This window comes from Triplophysa rosa, linkage group LG25, assembly GCF_024868665.1.
Source record: "Triplophysa rosa linkage group LG25, Trosa_1v2, whole genome shotgun sequence".
Taxonomy (NCBI): Eukaryota; Metazoa; Chordata; class Actinopteri; order Cypriniformes; family Nemacheilidae; genus Triplophysa; species Triplophysa rosa.
In genome coordinates this window covers 14,384,719-14,406,903 of record NC_079914.1, presented here as the reverse complement: position 1 = coordinate 14,406,903, position 22,185 = coordinate 14,384,719, and the positions used below count along the sequence as shown (strand labels likewise).

General features: G+C 41.9%; 1 protein-coding gene across 19 annotated transcripts in view; it reads left to right on the top strand.

The window, feature by feature from the left end:
- ptprsa (protein tyrosine phosphatase receptor type Sa) overlaps positions 1-22,185 on the top strand; it is a 163,830-nt gene that overhangs the window by 60,597 nt on the left and 81,048 nt on the right. For all 19 annotated transcript variants that reach the window (XM_057325738.1, XM_057325750.1, XM_057325744.1 and 16 more), the window contains 2 exons: positions 10,530-10,701; positions 21,267-21,412. In XM_057325738.1, coding sequence (XP_057181721.1) covers positions 10,617-10,701; positions 21,267-21,412 — 231 coding nt within the window. In that variant the 5' untranslated portion in view covers positions 10,530-10,616. The remainder of the gene's footprint in view (positions 1-10,529; positions 10,702-21,266; positions 21,413-22,185) is intronic.

The following is a 22,185-nucleotide window of genomic DNA, read 5'->3' as shown; positions in this document are numbered from 1 at the left end:
CTTGTGTTCTCTGAGTTAGGCAGCTGAATGGCACAAGCAAAACCTTGTAAGCTTGATATTTTACGCGACACAACAATGGCGCATTCTCTCATTCCTCCCAGCGCACTCACACAATCGCACAGGCAGTTTTTCCTCTTGAGATGGCAGATCCGAGCGAGCCATATGGAGCAGGCTGCATCTTGCTGAGCGTGCCTGACGACAACCGAACAGCTTGGGCTGTACTGGAATGGCAGTCTTCAGTTCTCTTACCACCAGGTTTTCAAAAACCTGCTTTTTTGCGCTCTCTCTCCCTCCCTCCCTCGCTCACCCTTTTTATTTTTCATAGTATTTTTTCCTCTTCCTAACCAAACAGATGGAATAACAGACTAGCGTCACATATTTAGCTAGCAAACATACTTATCTGTTGACGGCTCCATCCTGGCATAACTATTCGTCTCTTTCGTCTCATTTTCCCCTGAAAATGATGCGCACACTTAGCTATTGTCCCAGAATGCTCTTAAGGTCCCGGCACACATTTCAAGTGCAGGAGGGTTTCCGCCACCTTCCCTCAGAGGAATAGATAATGGGAAGCTCCGTTTCCAAAGAGCACAGCGCTCAAACGCAAAGCTGCCCGATGGAGCGGTTGCTCTAAGCCGGCAGGTGGAGCATGCCAAAATGCAGACAAAAACATAAGTCAAAGACAGATTAAGGTTGTGTTGTCATTTTTTTGAGGTTTTAAAACCTCAATTAGAACAGTTGGAAATTCTCATGATGTGTTTCTCTCCTCTCTGAAACCGGCAGATGTTACGCACCAGGTGGCTCGACCGGAGAGACCTGCAGAAAAGAGTGTCACCGCTTTTTAAAGTATTCAAATCTCAAGATTTTGATCAAGTCGACTTACACGTTATTTTCTCTCAGCGGGCACTAACTAGACTTGGGTGGTATGAAGAGGGGGGTGGGGTTTAAAGCAGCACAAAGCAGTCAGTACTTCTTGAACAAAAAATAGCCACTAACTGCTTGCTGAAGCATTGATGTTGGGTTAGAAAACTAAGTAGCTTTATCTAAGATAAGAATTAGACTTTTGTTGTTATAATCTGATTCTATCACTCATGAGAGCTTTACGGAACCTCAACATTTATTAGCTAACAAGCGGCAAGGCCTATAGTATTGGATTTTCCTTCCCACAATTAGGTCAGCGCAACCGATTGTTACAGTAATGAAAAATTGATTGTTGTATAATCAGGCTTTTTTTGCTTTTGTGTCAACCAATCAGAGTGGTCGATTCATCGGAATTACCTGAATGTGGTCTCTCTCGTGAGGAAAGATTTACTCCTCTCGTTTTCCTTCTTTATTTAAAGCCGTTGTTCCACGAACGCGGTCAATTGAGCGTTGTTGATGGAGGGGTGCTGCAGAGGACAGAGTAAGGCTCCTGGTGTAGTGCTGTCGTTTTCTTACCTGGCCGTTTCATAGACGTTTGTCATTTCTTTGACTGCTCACAATCCTTCGGACGAACCAGAGGCCTCGGAGCAGCTGAAGCGCCACCACTGAGTCAAATTCTAGTGAGAGTAATGTCTCGCAGCTTGGAGAACCTGTCAGATCTCTTTAGAGATAAAGAAGCGAAGGCGCCTCTTTGCGTTCACGCATGTTACACCTCACACCGCGCAGGGCTGACTTATCGCCTGGTAGTCTGTTGAAAAGGCCAGTTGCCTGACATGAGCGAGAGTGCTGGGTGCCTCTGGGGCGTTGGTTGCACGCGATGTCGCCTTCACGCCGTTGCTCATTACTGTGTGTAAACAGTGAAATACATCAACCCTGTTTGGCGAAGGACCTCATTTTTATGGTTTTGTAATATAATTCTCAGCCATTCTAGCAAGTTTCTGAATGGGGCACCAAGCAGGGAAGGAATGCTGTGTGGTTAAAAAAGAGCTTTTACCAGCTGCTTAACCTTTCACCCCTGACCCCTCCTGCAGATTGTCAGTTGTCTGAAGAGCAAATAAGAACTTTTTTGGGGAGGCCAAGAGGTCCGGGGCTGGGTAAGGCAAGATTTTATTGAGCATTGGTGTTGGCATTTACGATTCAACAGTGTAGTGTCAGCATCAAGGCTTAGAGAACACTGTCAATCCTTTATGGCCAGTTCACAAGGTCAAACTCCAACAATAACCCAGTGTTTCCATGACTGTTTATGAGTGCCACTTTGATAAGTTGACTGCAGAGGCTCTGTTCCCTAGATGGCTCGTTCCGGAACCCTTCAGAAGTGGATCAACCCGGGGCTGCTCGCATTCCCCCTTTCCCAGTTTTGCCCCAGTGCTGTCATATGAGTATGTGGGGTCACCTGACCTTTGCCCCTGCTCACATTTTACAATTCCCCTCTTGTTTTACCCAGAAACACAGTCAGCGATAGCCAGAAAGATTAGTGATGCGGGAAAGCGGGACTGTGTGGCCCAGAACTGGGACACACATAACGGTCTCTGTTTGCTCTTCTCCTCACAGCTTTTACAATGGCCATAAAAATGCCCACTTGTTATTCCCAAGCAGAGCTGAAGGAAGGTGACAAACACGAGACACAAATCCAAACCTGGCCATCTGTTTTCTGTCTTCAACACACCTCTTTCTCCCTCTCTCTCTCTCCCTCTCTCTCTCTCTCTCTCTCTCGCCCTTTTCTTTGTTCAGCAAAGAAAACTCAGCCTAGCCATGAACCCATGAACACTTACCTCACTCGCACAATCACGTCTCCCTCTGTGTGCACACACTCTCCCGAGGCCCCGGTCTCGGTCAAAATGTGATTATACACTCCTGCACCCACTCACCACAGCGCTGTCATGTAATTACAGTGGTGAGGAGTCAGCGTGCTCGAGCGAAATGGTTTTATTATGGCGTATACGGGGCGAAAAAAGCAGAATACCTAATTTGTTGCCACAGCGACCATTAACATGCCGCTCCTCGCAAATTCGGAGCAGGCCCCGTCGAGTGGTGCGTGTATAAACAAGGGGACAGATTGACCCCGGGGTTGTTAATTAACGCAATGAACGTTATTTCAGTTAATGAGGGGGGCGCTGGCGTCCTTGAGGAAAGAGCTCTTGTTCTAAATGGCCCACTCATGCAGTTCAGGTGCTATTTGAGCAGATAAAAAGTCAGAACTGCCACTTAGCGCCAAGCGGGTTTGGTGGTCTAGCGTTAACAGCACGTTTACACAGTCACGCTGTTCAGTTCAGCGTCCAAAATGAGCACACATGCATCACTTCTTAAATTGGTGGTGGATTAGATTGTTTTTAATATGATCCAAGCCTGTCGCAGGATGTTGTCTTTGGTGTAGAGTAGCAACGTGCAACTGCGGCAGTGTGCTTGCACCTTAGCGTGCAGTAAATGGATGCACGGTGGAATGCTAATGTTACCCCTGCACCCTCCCTCAGGCTTTGCCGTCAATAACGGTGAGTGGCAGCGTAATTGTCCGCGTTTGAAAGGAACCATCCCGTTTTCTGGAGCAGCTTTCGAATCATAGGTTGCAAGGTACCCAGATAACTATTTATTTACCTTGTTTTGAATGATTTTATACTGGAATTCCATAGCATATGTGTGGAGCTATCCCATTCGCTATTTACCAAGCTAAGAAAAGTAGTCCAATTTGCAGGGGTTACCTGAGCTTAATGTAATTTTATTCCTCACCAGGGTTCAGAATATCAATGCGTGCCCATATCTTCGTCCTTAGGGTAGCGCTGGAAAGGCTCTTAGTTGGTCTAAAAGGGCAGAATTCGCATGTAAATGGCTTGGCAGGAGTCCAGAGCTTGATGTTAGTTTACTTTCAAGGACTAACGCAGATCAGACTATATTTTCCATTAAGTGATACCTATCCATAATGTGTCTAAAAGTTACAGGTGAGCCTGCCAAAGAGTTAGCAGATAACTCAATGACAACAGAAGATGTCCCACCATAAAGGCCCGGGCATGCTTGACTTTCTGCGTCCGTGTCCGTCTCGCGCAGAAACGTGTCCGCACAGCTTCCTGCACATACTCATCACGGATTAAGCACGGACATCTGAGTTCAACACATGCGCAATACAAATGATGTGTGCTCTACCAGACCGTCAGAGGACAGCGCTGAGTCGCGTCATTCACAGACCCACTGCAAATTAATGATTGAGGAAGTCATTCGACATTGCAAACAATCCGAGCAAACAACAAGAACAACAATCAAACAGTATGGAGAAGTATATGCTTCTTAGCTTAATGTTCTTTGTTTCTACGTGTTGGTTTTGTATCATTCTTCTTCGACAACTGCACACTGCATACGTTCTGTGTGTGTATTGACCCCTAGTGGACTAGTGCACTTTTTTCACGCATGCACTGTTGCATTGGCCAATTGTGTTGATTTAAAAAGATCTCTAGCATGTAGATGGTTGCAGATCTGACATACATTAAGTAAAAGCCACAACTTCAGGTTTGATGTTTTGGAGGGTTGTGAATGTCTGCATCGCAGCACTCTCGAAAGGTTATGAACTAAACATCTTCCTGAACAGATTCTGGGATTTCCCGAAAGGTCAGCACCTGGTTCTACATGAATGACGTATCAGCGTGAAGCACTGCTCGCTTTCTTCCGATACGAGAGTGCATTTACAAACATGCTCGCACTTAAACGCCGCCTCTGTTTGGCTTGCAGTCGAGGTTCAGAATTATGTAACGCCTGTTTTGGAGAGGTGAAAGACGGTTTCTTGGCAGTGTCCCCTGCTTCATGTCTTCTCTTTTTTGTGCAGACAGCAAGACTCCTGCATGTGTTATTTTTCATTAAACATTTCATCCCGGCTCCACGGCACATCTGCAACACAGGGAGAAGCCGTCTTCTCGATGCCATTGTAAACAAAGACAAAGGAAGGAGAGCTTTGGTCACAAAAGATGTTGGTGACCCTGCCGGGTCTCCTTATTCCAGTCTCTTTTCTCTCTCTCTCACCTGGTATTGCTGCGATTGTGGTGCGTTTTATTTGGAGAGCTGGAAGCAGATGGGAATAACAGGCAACCGTTATTTACATAAAGCACCAACAGATACATGCAAATTGATAAGATTGCTCAAGCATGGCAGTGTAAGACGCTATTTCACAAAACATGCCTGGCTAATATTTCATCCCACAATAAAAAATAAATAAAATAAAACCTATTCATATTATTGCAAAAAGGTCATTCTTATTACTGTAATGTGGATAAAATATAAACACACATACATGTTTACACAGCTTTCCTGTGGCTCAGTGGTTAGAGCATGACGCTAGCAATGCCAAGGACATGGGTTTGATCCCAGGGGATTGCACATAGTCAGAAATAAATGTATAATACAATGCAATGTAAGTCGCTTTGGATAAAAGTAATAATTATGCATGTAAATGTAAATGTAAAAAAAGTTACATCTGTTGTTAAAGCTAAATACTGTAAAGATGCAGAATTACAGAAATGAAAACTAATTCTTAAAGGAAGGTGCTCACATATATTATAGTAATAAGAATTTTGCATTAAGATGGTGAGAATGCACAGGATAATTTGATTTTGGGGGTGACCTGGACATGTTTTCGCAAGATTTATGTATGTATGTGTGTGTGGGTCACATAGCAGAGGAAGGAAGAATTAGTGAATATCATTACAAGCTTCCTGTGAGGTAGGAAGTGCCATCAGATCAATATTGTTTCCATGTCGCAATTAATGCATGTCAACAGTGCCGCAGCTCTGTGGTAGCCCCTTATTGAATTTCAGAGTCATTTTTTCATGCACGTCAGAATGATGAAACCTTGCTGTTTTGAACTCATCTTTATCGATAGGCACAACGTTAATTTAAAAGACCGCATGAACCTGGCAACCCCAAAATGATGGCTTTTTTGATTGTTTGTTTCTGTAATGTGACATAAGCTGGATATTAAAAATGTGATTTTGATCCATGTTAAATTAATTGGATGGTAAAAGTGGGTGTTATGTTGGATTAAATGTTTGGTGGATCTAACTAATATCATTTCAAACCTATAATTATGATTTATTCTTATAATAAATCATTCCTATGATTTTCTTCTGCAGAACACAGAAGCAGATATTTTGAAGAATGCTGGAAAAACAACATCAAACAACATTGAATTCCATTGACTTCAATTGTATGAACACAAAACCACTGAAACATATCTCAAAATATCTTCTTTTGTGTTCCACTGAAGAAAGAGTCACATAGAGGTTTAGATTTGAACCACACAAGGATGAATAAATAATGACAGACTTTATTTTGGATGAACTACTCGAAGTAATTAGGGACTAGTCTGATTTCCCATTGATTGTAAAAGTCAACTGTACTGTCCGTGCTGGAGAGGAAATGGCAGGCGAATCGTAAAAGTTGAAAAACTTTTGCTTCACCGTAGGGACGGACATTGGCAGTGGAGTGAACAGACAGCCAATGGGATGCTGGCGCTCTCTGTGTGCTATTCAAAATGGCAGTAGAAAGACACACCAACTCGAGCCACCTGGACTAACATGAAAGCCAGATGTGTGTGTGCTCTCTCACTTTACTACTGCAGATAGACATAAGAATGTGTGTCAGACTGAGTCAAGAGCCATTGAGAGGGCTTTTTGTTTTAAAACTACCCCACAATCCCTGTAGCATACGACGTCAATATTACTATGGCTCTTCGAGGGTTATGACGTTTGGTCGTAAATGAACATTTATCTGTTTTATGTCTTTATTAACTGTCAGTTTTTAGAGAATGCTGACTTGACCATTGATTGGCGAAACGCCGGAATGAATCTTGTAATGAGAGCTTGTACAGTTCTTTTATTGATGGTCTGCTCACTGGTTTTGGTGGTGGGATGCGTTTTAGGACGTGATCTATCTGTGTTTTTTTCAGTCAGCACACTACTTAATTAAGGAATAACTGCTCCTATTGTGCATAATTTTGCATCGCAACCGATTAGCAGTCACTTCATGCAAAATTAGCGTGGCACGCATCACTTCACTTAATAGTTATCGGTCTCTTATCTAACATATTAGTGGGATTAACAATATTCATTTACTTTTGAAGCAAACAAATGCTTTGGATGTCGTCTACTATGTCTCGTTCATTTGCCAAAGGTGACTAAAAAGGCTACGGCGTGTTCGCCAGCGCGGCTGATCTTGCAGTTATCAGCGGTTTGATCTCTATATTGAAGAACAGTCTCAGGGGCGCTTAATTGGGAGTTTTAATTGGATGTCCGCCACGCTCTCTTCCTTTCGTTTCCCTTGCTCAGACTCACCGGGGACTCTGATCTGGCTGCGGTTTTCCTCCTCTGATGATCCAGCTTGAAAAATCACACACTCGCATTAGACGTCTCCCAGTTGTTTAGCAGCTTTTCGAAGCATTTGCATGCCTTGCAGCTAGGTTCTCCTGTTCTGCGTTGATCTCCGTGTTGGATCCGCACAAGTACATACATGCACATGGCCGTATATAAACCCACTGCTGTCTCTCCACCGCGTCTTAGCTTCCCCCCTTCCCACCACCCGCAGGAGAAGCAGCACTGCAGATTTTGTAATTATCACTCGCATTAATACTAACGCATTAAATGCGGCATGCAGCCTCCAGACGTAGGCTACACTTGGGCTGTGTGTGTTTACGATCAGCTGCGTTCAAAGGGGGCTCTTCAAAGATGTTTTGATTTTCTTGTTTATGTGCTAGAACGTAGATTGTGGCTTTGAAGCTTGTGGTGAAAAGCAGTTGCATTTTAATATTGCTATTATTTGGAAAATGTCGTCATTGTTGTTTTTGATGACCCATGCTGATTGTGTTTAATTGTCTGGTGAGCAAAAATATATTTGCCTTTTATTGCAACGGATAATATATGAATACTTTATAAATTAATTGTGATTGCATCATTGTTTTGATTATTCATGCGGTTTATTTTTTAAAACACGTAGGTTTTTCTTTTACTCATTTCTGCCATTCATCGTTCTCTCTGCTGCACCACATTCAACACGCTAGCATTAATAATGTATGGAAATGTGGGAGATTAGGAAGGCAGCCAGTCATAGAGAGCAGCCTTGATTACATCTGACTGCTGGAACGCTGCATACAACAGAAAACACGCTGCATGTTGGCATTGAAGAGTGAGGCGATGAAGGAAAGATGGAGATGAAAGACAGCTAGAGATATAGAGGATAAACTCATAGTCTGTGGTATGAATAAATGCACGTTTCAAAAGACCGTCAGATGGTCATGTCGCGACCTCGCAGTTCATTGCATAATGGTGCAAAATTAGCATGCTTAACATATCAGATTTGTTTGGATTTGAAACACAATTTGTATTATTTGTCTATGAGTTTGTTTTTACCAAGCGATCTATCATTATGGGACAAGCATTTAAAACAAACCTAGAACATTCTCCTCCCGTAAAGCTCCATTATTTATAGACGCAGGTCCTTCTGCATATTGCATAGCAGTGCGTCTGAAAAATACGGCCCTTTCGCAGGTGAACATGAATTAAGATTAAGAGATAGGCCTACATGGTATAGTATATAATAAAATATGTGCTTTAGCGTTTGCTTGAAGGTGTGACGCTAATCTAGACATATTTGAGTTTTTTCCTGCAGTAGGTCATCTGTCGGGGGTCTGGTTGTGCTTGGGTGGGCATCCGTGAAATCTGAACTGACATCCGCTTAATTTATGAAAACTAGCCTGCTTTCTTTTAGCGAACAGCTGGAATCCTTTTGCATTTACCTCATCCATTTCATTGCTTATTATATTTAAAAACCTTCATATATGTGCTCTTTTATACAGGAGTTGCTGTTGGTTTTTATTTTTAGCCGCTGAGACGATGACGGGCGTCATAGCAGTCTATGGCAGTCTCTGCCAATATAGAAGAGCCACATATATCACGACAGACCTGTTCGTCCTCTTGTCTGGGAGTGCCGGCCCTGTGGTCATGGTGCTCCAGAACAGAAGCCTTGGAGTGATGCTTTCAATTGTTTATATGTTTCAGAGTTTCCTGTCAGCATGCAGGTTGACAGGAAACCCCTAGCTGACAAGCCAGCTGTCACCGGGCTCTTACTCCCACATTATGACTAGCAGGCACTCTGGAATCACAACGGCAGGCCTATGCGATTGTGTGCATGCGTGTAGGCATGCCATTGTGCTTTGTAGAAGGACACAAAAGACTTCTTATTAAAGTTTGAAGTGTGTCATGGGACCTCAGGGTAGGAGGATAGCATAGAAGAGTCTGTCTACAATGTATTATGTTGGTAGTTTTGGGCGCTGTTGATGGTTTGGTCTACTTGGTCTAAGTTTTTTTTATGTAAAAGATCACTCCTGAATGTTTGTTACATACAATGTTTTATTTAAAGCTGCAATCTGTAACGCTCTATCGCCATCTCAGTTTGAAACATAAAATTGATGTTTACTTTACAAACCATCTTAACACGTTTTGAAGTCCCCGTGAACCGGAAGTTGCGATCGTTTTTACTTCGATATTTTGACGCATTTCCGAGCGAAATGGAATTTCTAATGAGAAAAATAGTGGTCGTGGCTTTCGTCTTTCTCTGCGATTTGATTGGATGTATAAAAACAGCTGTTGCATTTTGAAATGGAACTTGCAGCAGACTGACAGTTGAAGGGGAGGAGTTAAGGGATGCTCCGCCCAAGACGTATACGTCATTTAAGATGGAAGTGCATTTTCAGATTTTAACTAAAGATTATGAGGGCACACGAAGTTTAAAAAGAGAATGACCCGCATTGATAAACTATTTATGATAAAAACTGCAATATTTCATGAAAGAAATCAGCATTGTTATTTTTAATTTCACTGGGACTTTAAAGTAAAAAAAAAAGTGAAAATTTGACCCGAGAGCTCAACTGAGAAGTCATTATTATAAGCTTGTGAGTTAAGCTTAGAAGACTTTTTATTTATTTAGCGAATTTAAATCATTGAACGAAATTGTTCATTGAAAGTTTGTGTCTAACATAATCGTTGCTCATTGATTTTTCAGAATGTAAGCTTGCTGTATGACGTATTGATGTTTGGTTGCCAGTTCTGTACCCTCAGGTTCCTCCATGTTGGCTGAGTCAGTCTGTGCAGTTTTAATGGTTCATGTCAACAGCTCTTTAGATCTCAACTTGAATGCTGCTACACGTGTTCGTCTCTTGCCATCTGATGTTGCTGCCATCTTTAATTAAACGGTATACAAGCATGTTCGGCTCGTTTCCGCCCCGCGCTCGTGAAACGCAGCAGCCCGCAGTTGACTGCAGAGGCGGCACGCAGTAACGGGGGAATTAATCGCAATTTGGCTAAAACAAAGAGACGCGCGTCTGAAATATTGATGAGCGTCTTCGTAATTACAAGATGGGCGGATAAGTAAATAATGACGAGATCCAGCGATAAAGCCAGAGTAATTATGAGTTGTGTAAAACGGTTAATTGCGAGGCTGCGGGCGTGCAGGGGATGCGAACTAAACCTCTGAAGGAAATGTTTGTGGAAAATGTGTGAATGTACTTGATGGTTGACTGGGAAACAATGTTAACACACAAGTTTGCACATTACTCACGGCGGTTTCTTCTTTCTCTCTTGCAGAGTGCCAGACGTCCAGCGTGCAGACCCCTCGTCTCCAGCCTGTGGGGCCGCCGCGGCTGTCCAACCAGGTCAAAGTTCATCTGCAAAATGATGCCAGCCGGCCACCTGCCCTACCTGCTCTCCCTGAGCGCCCTGCTGCTGACCCCGCTGCTCATCGGCTCCCTGGCCTTATGTAAGTTTGAAAATGAAAGATTATACTTCACCGTACATTGTAGTATTTACTCTCCTCGTGCGTATATCTCTTCATCAAGCAGGATCGGGGCCCTCGCTGGCGTCTTTTAATTTCCAAGCCTTGAAGTCTGGATTTGTTCTGCACCATTTCACCCCTAAGATGGATTTAGAGACGCATTAGGAAAACAAAACAAGAGTCGAGTGAAGTAAAGAGCGGGGAGCGCGAAAAGGGGGTGCTGAAGCCTCCCTGTCGCTTTCAGCCCTGAAATAGGTGTAATGCAGGAGAGAGAGAGAACGAGAGAGATAAAGCGAGGATGGGATACGGCTTTGTTTGCCTGACATTGTTCTGTTCTTCTATTTGTCGGTTTTGTAGGGCGAGACAGAAAATCAAATGAACGTCTATTTCTGTGGTTGCGTTCAGTTAGCATGTATGCTTACGCCGGAGTACTTCACATTTTAATAGCAACAACAACCCTCAGCTCTCTCTCTCTCTCGCTGTTTTGTCTTTCCCTGAGGAATGTTTTAGTGCTCTTTCCTACCTCTGGGTGTATGAAGAGGTTTTCGTTGTGTTGCATTGTGAGTTGTGAGCTTGTTAACATATGGTAATAGTACGACACAAGCTTTAAAATCAACGAAGATGGAGAAGTTGGATCGGAAAGGTTTGCGTTCTCACAAGACACATCTTAGACTTCTGGAGTCCTCAAAAAATCTAAGCGTGATAACTTCTTAAGATATTAAAGAGAGCTCACTTGTGATTTCTCTCGACGCACGCCGTCTTTCCTATTTTAAGAGAAGGATACAGGATCTCTCACTATCAATCCACCCATCTCTATTTTTACAGTGACGGCTGCCTGTCGTACGTCCAAGCTGCTCTTACTGTATTTTTGTCCTTGTGTACACGATTGTGGATGTTTACTAGGCAGTGCGCTAGGCATCTTGGTCTCAAAGCTCTAATCACTATGCACCCCCCTATCCCCCAAACCCCCGACCACCAAGTCTTGCAACCCCCCCCTCCTCCTGACGGAGCCGTCTGATTGGCTGTGATGTTGTTTACTGTATTCTCTCGGTCTCTGATCTCTAATTACTGTCTCATCGGGTTGTCGTACAGCACAGGACGGACATTTTTTTGCGCCGGTGTCATTTTGGATATTTGTTTGTGTTTTGTGCTTGCTATTTTTTTTACGTTAGAATCAACGTGTTTTGACCTTCAATATATTGTTCATATACAGGAGCGTATCGCACATTGTTTTTAAAAACTATTTCTATTTTGTGTTGCAATGACCTTTTGTGTTAACGTCATTCTTAACTATTACCGAGGTTTTTGAAAATCTGGATCGACTGCAACCATCCTGAGAACTATACGCAAACTGCTTTTGACATCAGCCAAAAGCAATGTGTTTTTTGTTAAGCAACTTATTACATTCCAACATTTTCGGTTTTGCAATAACACAAAGCATTGTTTTTCCAACATGTTGGTCCTTGGAATAACCTCTTTCTATATTAACGTTACATTGAATGACATTGAATCGCTGTTATCTAGTGCTGAGATTTCTGAAACACTAGACTGCCTACAATAATACCGAAAACAATGTGCAGACAGCTTTTGTCTGCTTCAGCCGATGTTTTTTGTAAGTTATTACATTCAGACGAACGAATACAAAGACACACATTTTTTTATTTTGAAAAAAAAAAACGTAAGACACAAAAGGAACATGTACTTTTAAAGTAAATACGGTCACTTTATGTTGATTCTAAAGGTGACCCCTCCCTGACTTTCTGAACCTCTCTTTGTTCCCATCAAAACCCGTGGAATAGTGTCGCACGGCCCACCCACAGACGCACAAAAAGTGCAGGTGGGCTTGTGGTCGCTCTCTTGCACAGCTGCACACACACTCTCTCGCTCTCTTTCTCTCTCACACAGGCTTTTATTTAGACACACACAAAGCCGGTAGATGTCACCTCTGCGTGCGCTTGCCAAGTGCATGATGTCATCCATTTTGCCTCTCTCTCTCTCTCCCTCCCTTGCTCGCTCGCGCACTCTTGCGCTCATAAATCAACATGTGGAGGAGACGTTTTTAATCAAAGAAAAATGTGTGAATAAATCTTTGCCACCGGTGATAAAGCTTCAGGCTTGTTTGTGTGTGGAGTGTCCGGCTCCTTCACATTAACAGGATTAGCTTTCGGCACACACACACTCACACTGTCCTCCTCACTATAAGACAATCTAGAAAAAGTGGCATTATATTTATTTACACCTTTGCATTAGTTCTGGTTTATTCCAGACCAGTATTCAATCCAATATTCAGTGACTGGTTTTATCAGTGCTTCTAGTTTTTTTCTCATTTACTCATTTTTGTTATAATATTTTTCATATTTTATAGATTGAAGGTTCATTGTATGATGGAAACTTGCTTTTTCCTCACTGTCTGCTCCAATTTATATTTCTCTACAAAAAATATTTTGATCTGCAAATAAAATCTTTTTAGCGTGAACCTTTAGATTAGGACATTTTATGCATTTGTCAGATGCTTTTATTTGTGACATTTTTTCATCGATATGCGTGTGGGTAGTATACAAATATACCTTACATATGTCCTATGGTGTGACAGCAAAAATTCAGAACACAAACTTATAATAATAATATAATATAATATTTTATTGTATTAATATTTATATTTTTTAGGGCTGTCAAACGATTAATCGCGATTAATCGCATCCAGAATAAAAGTTTGTGTTTACATAACATATGTCTATGTACTGTGCATATTAATTTTGTATTTATAAATACAAACACATACACAAGTATACATATTTAGGAAATATTTACATGTATTTATTTATATTTACCAATAATTTAAATTATAAATGCTTATTAATATTTAGATTTTTCTTAAATATATGCCAAGGATGTGTATGTGTTAATAAATACAAAATTATTATGCACAGTACACAGATATATATTATGTAAACACAAACTTTTATTCTGGATGCGATTAATCGCGATTAATCTTTTGACAGCCGTAATATTTTTATATAGAATAGCATACAGATAAGAAAAGTCTTTTTCTGATCCTGATAATTTTTTTTCATGTGTGTCCAAATGTTTGCCTGGTAATATATATCAGTGTCTGTTGGGCTTTGTATTTGTCCAGTTAGTTTAGTCATTGAAAACCGGTCGATCACTAATATGATCTACTTACAATCACTGTTAGCTGTCGCCCCCACAAAACTTCTTTTCACATCTATTCTCTCTTTTTACAGGAAACTGTTGGTCTGATAAAGAATACTCGGAAAACCGTCCGCTTTCCCACAATCCTCATGGTCTAAAAACAGTCGGTTCTGCTCGGGTGTGTCTGTCAAACCACACAACACCCCGTTGCAACCTCTCGCCCCGCTGTCTTCTCCCAAAAATCCCCCGATGGCCAAACACCCCGTCCAGCGGACCAAAATATCCCACCTCAAAATTGTACTCGGCAATGTGAACAATTCAGTTTGTTATGCTGCGGTCGCCAGTACCACCGTAAGAAAAGCTCAGAATATTATTGCTTCATAACACAGGCTGTGTTTTTCCTCGAATCCGGAGTGTTTTTGTTCAGATTGCGTGCGGGACTGATTTCCAGCGACCGTAACTATGTTGAGAATCACGCCATAGCGTGTTTGTTGACGTTTCTCAGAATGATGTTTCCTCAGCGCTGGTTACGTTGTGATATTTCAGGATGCGTGACCGAACTTCTTACAGCGACTCCTCACTTTTAATCGACCCGGGAGGAAAGCGGCTAGAGCGATTGCATTCATTTCTTTTCCCCTTTGAAGTGAGAGGTTTCAGGGTCCCGAGGGAAAGGTCCCACCCCCCACGTCTTGTCTCTTTAAAGTTATCTGCTAAAAGGCTTGAACGTCCCTCATTACCTGCCTCGCGCGGCCCTGCATTTTAACCGAGCTCGCCTGCAAGAGTAAATCTGTGATCCTGTGCGCAGCTCCTGGCGGCTTCTGTCTGTGAACGTCTGTGAACCGGCCCGAGGTGAGAGAGATTCTGAGAGGGTGTCGCAGAGTAGTTCGCCTTCAAAATGAAAATTATGTCATCGTTTACTCGCCCTCTTGTCATTTCAAACCTGTCTGACTTTCTTCCTTCCGCAGAACACAAAAGAAGATATTTTGAAGAATGTTGTTAACAGCCCCCCATTCATTTGCATTGGTTACAATAAAAGTGAATGGCGGGCTGTGCTGTTTTGTAACCAACATTTTTCAAAATGTCTTTTATTGTGTTCTGCAGAAGAAATACACTGAATGCATACAGTGACCACCGGCTGTTTTTCTTTAATAATCCACTAAAGTTACGTCATTTCAGAAATCCAATTAAATTTGCTCCGTTCTGCCCATCAGATGATTTGTGGCGCTGTTTGTGTCCTTTTTGGAGACTGACAGCCGGTGGTCTGTTTGTGCTTTCGCTATTTGGGAAAACAAGACTTGAAGATTTATTAAAACATCTTGCTTTGCATTTCACAGAATGATAGATGTAAAAAAATGTTTTGGACACTCAATTCTGCAATATTATATTGGATCCATTGTTGATTGTTTTGGCCAGCAGATGGCGCCGCCGAGGACGGTCACCCTGCTGTACACACACACACACACACACACACGTGCGGGGTTCCAGGCAAGTGAGATTAATAGTGAAGCAGATTAGCAGGCTCGGATTTACTGAATGTCATAAAAGATTATTGCACGTCACCTTTGTGATTTTCATCACGCTGTGATTCCTCAACCAGGAGGAGGTTTGGTATGAATTATGGAGTCACGTCAGATGCTGTATAGCCACATGAGCTGATAGATTGAAAGCACAGTTTCTTTGGGACAAAGGAATGAGGTTGAGTCATGACTAGCAAGCCGAATCAATGACTGTATATTTTTTCTCTATAATAGCAAGAATTAATGGTGCAGGTGACTTTTGGCGTTCTTGGGATCTAATGCAATGATCTTTCAGCTTTAAAAGGAACGGTTTCAGCCATAATTGATGTCAAGTTACAATTAAAGGCGATCGACCGTAATATGTTTTTTGGTCATCATTTCTGGTTGTTGTAGGCCGATGTCGTATTCAGCATTTCGTCTGCTTTTCACAGTTAACGTTATCATAATCTCAGAGCAGAGAAATGACATTCTCTCCTAAATGCCAGTTTCAGATTTTTATCGTCTTCGCCGTCCTCCACGAGAGCTTTAGCGACAGCAGTCGTCCAGTTCACGAAGCCCATCAGCAAGCCTACCGCCAAGGGTGATGGCAAATAATCGCATTAGATGGTCGCAATTTTCTCCACCTCTCGGCTATTTCAAAATTGGCCCTATTGTTAAACTTAATTTTGTGAAGCTCTCAACAGACTTGGACTTACTCGGCACCTGTTAGTGGTTTCCTCCGCGGGTTCTGCGGGGCCGTTCACGACACAATAGGGCTCATTGGAGTCAATTGGAAGCTATTAGAACGGGCAGTAATTGTAGTATGACGGGAGAATTGTGGGGACACAAACGTTGAAGCAAATAAAGTGAGACTTACTGTTTTCGACGCTTCACTGTCTGAAAAGAGATGTTAGTGCTCAAAGTCATTTTTAACGTTTTAACATTTAACGTAATTTTTTTAGAGGACACTTAGAGCTCACTTTTACTCTTAGAGCTGTCTAGGTGAAACATCTAAATGATTTAATGTCTGTAATTTATTTATAATGAATATTTAATATGATACTTTTTCACAGCGTTCACTTTATGCGGAATGAAAACATCTGTACATGGACGCCATCGACTTCCATTGCCATCTGTTTAAAAATCTTTTTAGGCGGTTTGCGTCTCTTTAACTGTCTGTATCAAAAATGATGTTGCGTTGTCGAGGTTTGATTCGTATAGCGGTACCTAACTAGAAATGTCCCACAGTTTGTTTTTCTCCCAGGAAAACGTTCTCCATCGTTCATCCGCGCTCTCTCCTGGTGGGATTTCTCATTGTTCCTCGGTTTGTGATTAAGCCGTCGCAGCAGTCGATTAGCCTGCGCCTGGAGCGAAAGACGCTAGAAAAGACAACAGACATTGAAGAAAAACGCACAGACAGGAAGAGGCAAGAGGAAAGGGATGTGCGTTTCCATAGCAATGGCCCAGTCTGGGAGACCGTGAAGTGTGATTTGTTGACCGATAGACCGGTTTAGGTTTTGTGTGCGGCTGAAGGGAGGGTGTGAGAGAGCCGTCCGAGAGGAAAGATGAACTACGGTTGGTGGAGACAGTTAGGGTGCCCTAACAAGGAGCCAGCCAGCGGATGCGGCCCTGTGGGAAGCCACAAATCTCCGTGCTCGAGCAGGCGTGGCTAAACCTGGGACATAGTCTCTTTTTCACTCTAGTAGGCACATCTGTAGACTCGGGACACTAGAAAACATGTCGTTGTAGTCAAACTTGATTCCTCATCCTTTATACCCTAACGTAGAAGACGAAAGATGATACTAACTGTGACAACCTCAGTCAACCGTCACATTGTATGGCAGTGACGTATTCTTCAAAATGTCTTATTTTGCTATATATTGCTTTAGAATATGAAGGTGCGTAATTCGTGACAGATTTATTATTAATAGGTGAACTGTCCCTTTAAGAGCCGAATCTGGATATAGATTTTTGTTTAGCGTGGATGCTTGCCTGCACTTATTTCTCAAATTATGGCCACTCGGCACATTATCTGTAAAAGGGCAAATTACGAGCCAAAGGGGATTCCTTTCTGAGATGTAACACGTATGACTCCAAAACCATCTTCTTACCCTTTGAAATAACCCCCAATCTGTTGCTGAAAGGTGCCTATTTTAAAACAAGATGGGTGGCAAGCAGCACTCTCGTCCTCCTTGTTAAATCGATACGGACGGGATGCCATTTTCTGCCCGCATTTTTGTAATTCTCTGCATAATGGAAATCTTTTTATAAGCCCCGAAAGGTTTTTCCGTTGATTACGGCGTTAGTCATCTAACCGCGTCTATCACCCCGAGCCGCCCATTATACGAGCACCAGAGATTCTCGCCTAATGGAGGCGTCGGAAACGTGTTATTGCGAGTCTTTCGGCTCGCAGATCCCGCAGCTTTTATCGAAGGAGAAAACGCATCAGCAACCTAATTGGAGATAATGCGTGTTGAAAAAAACAGCTGCTTTCTAACTCTTGAATGTTTACTGTAGTTTCTTTGTTGCGCCCCAAGCCCCTGATGAACTCGTAAACCTGATGTCTGTGTCTTTCAGAAGGTCCGGAGCTCTCGAATGCTGAATTTAGTCTTCATGCCTTCCTTGTGCCATCGGTTTGCTAAAATCAGCTGATGGTTAATTTTCGTATTTTCGTGTGTCAATTAAATGAAATATTAAAGATGCAATTCGTAACCGTTTTGGTTAAAAATAATTAAAAATAAGTTTATGAGCAAGTACATAAAAATGAGTGTGGAAAATTTAGCAACGGTAAGATTATAAAGACTTTTAAGTTGACAACTTGTACGATGTGATGTGCCAACGTGATCTCATGGGAATTTATAACTATTTTACTAGGTGGCTTATTCGTATGAATTCATACGTTGTGAATTGTACAAAAACATACGATTACTAGAAAAAAGAAATACTGAATCCCCACCCCTAGCCCCGCCTCTAAACCTAACGTCACTGGCACGAAAGCAAATCATGCTACAATGTACGAATGAGATTTTAAGAATTCATACGTACTAGCCAAACGTAGCCTCCAAAAATAGTTTCATTTTTGTCGTGAGGGTGTGTTGGAAATGCTAGTTTGACATAATTGATTTCAACCCACGAATAGAAAAGTATGTCAAGTAACTAGTAATTGCAATTTTATGACCCAATCAGGGATGGCGATAAAGAGGCAAAAATTACAGTTAACAGTTTTAACGTGTAAAATTCAATAGAAATCCTGTGATGTTTTTCTGCATCAGGGCTAACAAAACACGCAGATTATAGATAGATGGTGTTAATTTGGTGTTGCTGTGTATTCTATATCGTTATGTACTGTAAACGTGTGATATTTCGAGACGATCGGCAGCTCGGCATGTAAAGTAACTCCGAACAAACGTATAGGTTAATTGTTGAGCGATTCCCTTTGTCTTCTAAAGGACCCTGGTCTATGAAAACCTCTCCGCTGCACTTACAAACCTCACATTCACTCTCGTCAGAATCTTATCAGAAATTCTATAAATGACACGCTGTAAGCTGTCCTTTCTCCTCTCTCATGTACCGCATGACGCTGAGCGTTTGGCCCATAGCAATCATGGCCAAAGTGTCCATTCTGTGCCGGGGGGATTATTCAGCCCCGGGCTGTAATAGATGTGTGTTGTATGTTATATGGACAGCGTGTTGTGAAGAATGGTTAAACCACAGGTTAGCTGAGAGTCAACAGCCTTCGTATCCAGTCCTCTGAATTTGAATGTCTTGTGAAAATGAAGCAGTGCTCTAGAGATGACTGTGTCCCATATCTCCATTACATCACAATACTGTATTGCTGTTAAAATGAGGACATTCTCTCTAAAAACCTCACGGGAGCCGTTCTGCCAGACTTAAAGATGAAAGAATCATATTAGATACTTGAATCGTTGTTTTTTTACTGTACCATACAATTATCTCTTAAGTCGCCTAAACGGCTAAACCAGTGTGTTTTTGTTAAGTGAAGCTTTCGTAACTTGAAATATATTTTAAAGAATCTCCTTCATCTGTGTTTACACTCATACCCGCTGAACCATGGCCCTGCCCGCTGGCCCACAGCCAATTAATAATTAAGTTGCCTCGCTCGCTTTGCCCGTTTGATGATCTCCTTGTATCTGTGCACTTTTTGTATTTTAACCACGTTTCCCCAGACAGTTTCTTCTCATGTCTTGTTGTCAAGCTTGACCTGCAACCCCATAACTGAAAAAAAGCCACAGCTGGACGCACAGCTACACGCAGCGCGCAGAAGAAAGCGACATGATAATTTGATGAGACGAGAACAAACTGTGCCGGGTTGAGAAGAAAAAAGCTCCACTTTTTTATTTTATGAAGGTAACGTGATGTAGGGCGGACAAACTGACAGCCCCTGGTTTTTTAAGAAGCGTGATGGTCGAGCCCGGTCACGACAGTTTGTTCTTTATGGGAAGGAATGATCTACCGTCGACCGACTGTCAGCCCCAATCATCTCCTGGATGTCATTAGCTCGCATCTGCCGTGGCTTAGCGGAGACGTGCGTTGAGTTTCCGATGCTCCCCGCGACAAGGGGCTTTCAAATCAAGACAGAATCTGTAGTGCTTTATTATTCATCGCGCAATAAATTATTCATGCCTTCGTCGACATGCCAGCATGCACATTGTCTTCGGTGTAATTACCGGCGTGTTGATACATAGGTGCTTCCTGTTTGCGCGAGCCATTTCGAAGCGTTGATGCAAGGTGGCCCGGGTTTCTCATCCATCTCTATTTCTCTCGCAGGAATCGGAATGGTTCCCCATTATCTAGATGAAGAATTTACTAGCATTGTGCAGCACTAGTTTGGTGCGGTTTTATGGATGAATTCCCGCCAGTAGCTGATTACATTGCGTGTGTGTGGGTGCTCGTGCCATCACATGGTGATTTAATTCAATAGATTTTGTTACGATGGTCCTGTGATGAATTTGGTTCGCTTTAACTCGGTGGTTCTCAAACTTTTTCGTTGTTAGGCCCCCTTTGTGTAGAGTGCATCGCCTTGCGGCCCCCCAAATAAAGACTTATAATCTTAAATTTAACATTTTTATTTAAACAAAAACATTTTCGGTTATACAATGCTGAAACATCAATTCTTTTGTCTGGTGGTCTTATTTTCCTGATGTTTGATTGCATAAAATTTATGATGAATTTCTATATTTCATAAAATGCCACAAAATCTGTGGCCCCCTGGATACATCTCGGGGCCCCCCCAGGGGCCACAGCCCCCAGTTTGAGAACTGCTGCTTTAACTGTACTGAATACACAGTAGTTTGCAGTATCTTGGCAATGTTGTGTACTTTTACAATATGCAAAAGCAGATCCCACAATGCAGTGGGCTTGACTTGACTTTCCTTGTACAGCGTGATGAATGGACCATTTGTGTCTTAATGTGGGACGCATTATTTTGTCAAACTACTAGTTAAGGTTTTTACACAAATTTTGATTAAATAGGCAAATCACTATTTTTGTTTCCAAGATAATATTTAATTAGTTGGTTTTGACAACATTCTAGCTTATCGTAGCGTGCTGTGTTTTGTTTTGTTTTCAATTCTATGTTTATAAGCACCCTGATAGCACACATACATCTGGGAGACGTCTATTTGATATCTGCATTTACATCTGCAAGACGTTTTTTTTTTTTTGCTCTTTTCTTGCTCATCAGCAAACGTCATATAGACATCTAGAAGATGTCTGTAAGATGTTAAGGATTTTGATTGTATGTAAAACTGTTTTAACACAGAAGATGTTTTCCAGATATTTACCAAAGATCTTAAAGACATAGCTGTGCTTTATGGGTAGACATGCTAGCAAAGATTTAGCAACACACTGATATCTATTGTTTTGTTTTGTCTTGTTTAGCTCCACCAAGGTTCACGAAAGTTCCTGTAGACATGATTGGCGTCTCTGGGGGTGTCGTGTCTTTCGTATGCCAAGCCACAGGTGACCCCAAGCCAAGAGTAACATGGAACAAGAAAGGGAAGAGGGTCAACTCTCAGCGGATCGAGGTGAGACTCTATACTGGCATTTTAACAAATGTATCAACAATGCCATTATAATATATTGTGTACATATACTAAGGTTTAACGTCACTTACTCATTCTTTATATGTATTTTCTTTCATGTTTTACAATAATAACGAACTTTTTTATAAAATTGTATTTAGTTTTATAAAGTAATATGTTGGCAGGATTGTTTTAATCTATACTTTACAAATGTGAAACATTCAGTCATACGTCTTCAGATCAAAGCATTTTAAACATCTTTAAAAAAATATATATCAAGTGACCTTAAACTTTTGTACGTTATTGTATCATCGTACAGCTTTCGACAGTTTGCCACTAATCATATGTGTGTTGTTTTTTTGTACAGTAACTTGTTTGCTTTGTGTTGTAACACAGCTGGCAGCTGCATGGTCTTGATTGATACTTAGCACGCTTTAATCAAAACTAGTTCAGCGTTAACCACAATGTCAAAATACAACATCGACAAGAAACTTTCCAAAACAGATCAACACAAATGCGCCTGGTTCCGATCTCTTTCTGCCTGTTCTCCTCCACTCGAAGGCAAGAACGCTAGACAACTCGGCTGATTTACTATCTTCATGCATTTAAAAGGCATTGCATGAGGGGTTTGAATTAATTCATTTCCCCCCCCTGAGGCATTGCTTTGATATTGATCTACACACGCTTAAGACAGCGTGCCATCATAGGGCTGCTTCTCATTAGCAGAGCCTTGAAAACTCACAAAAGTTTTTCGCCAGTGGCTTACAAAGAACCCG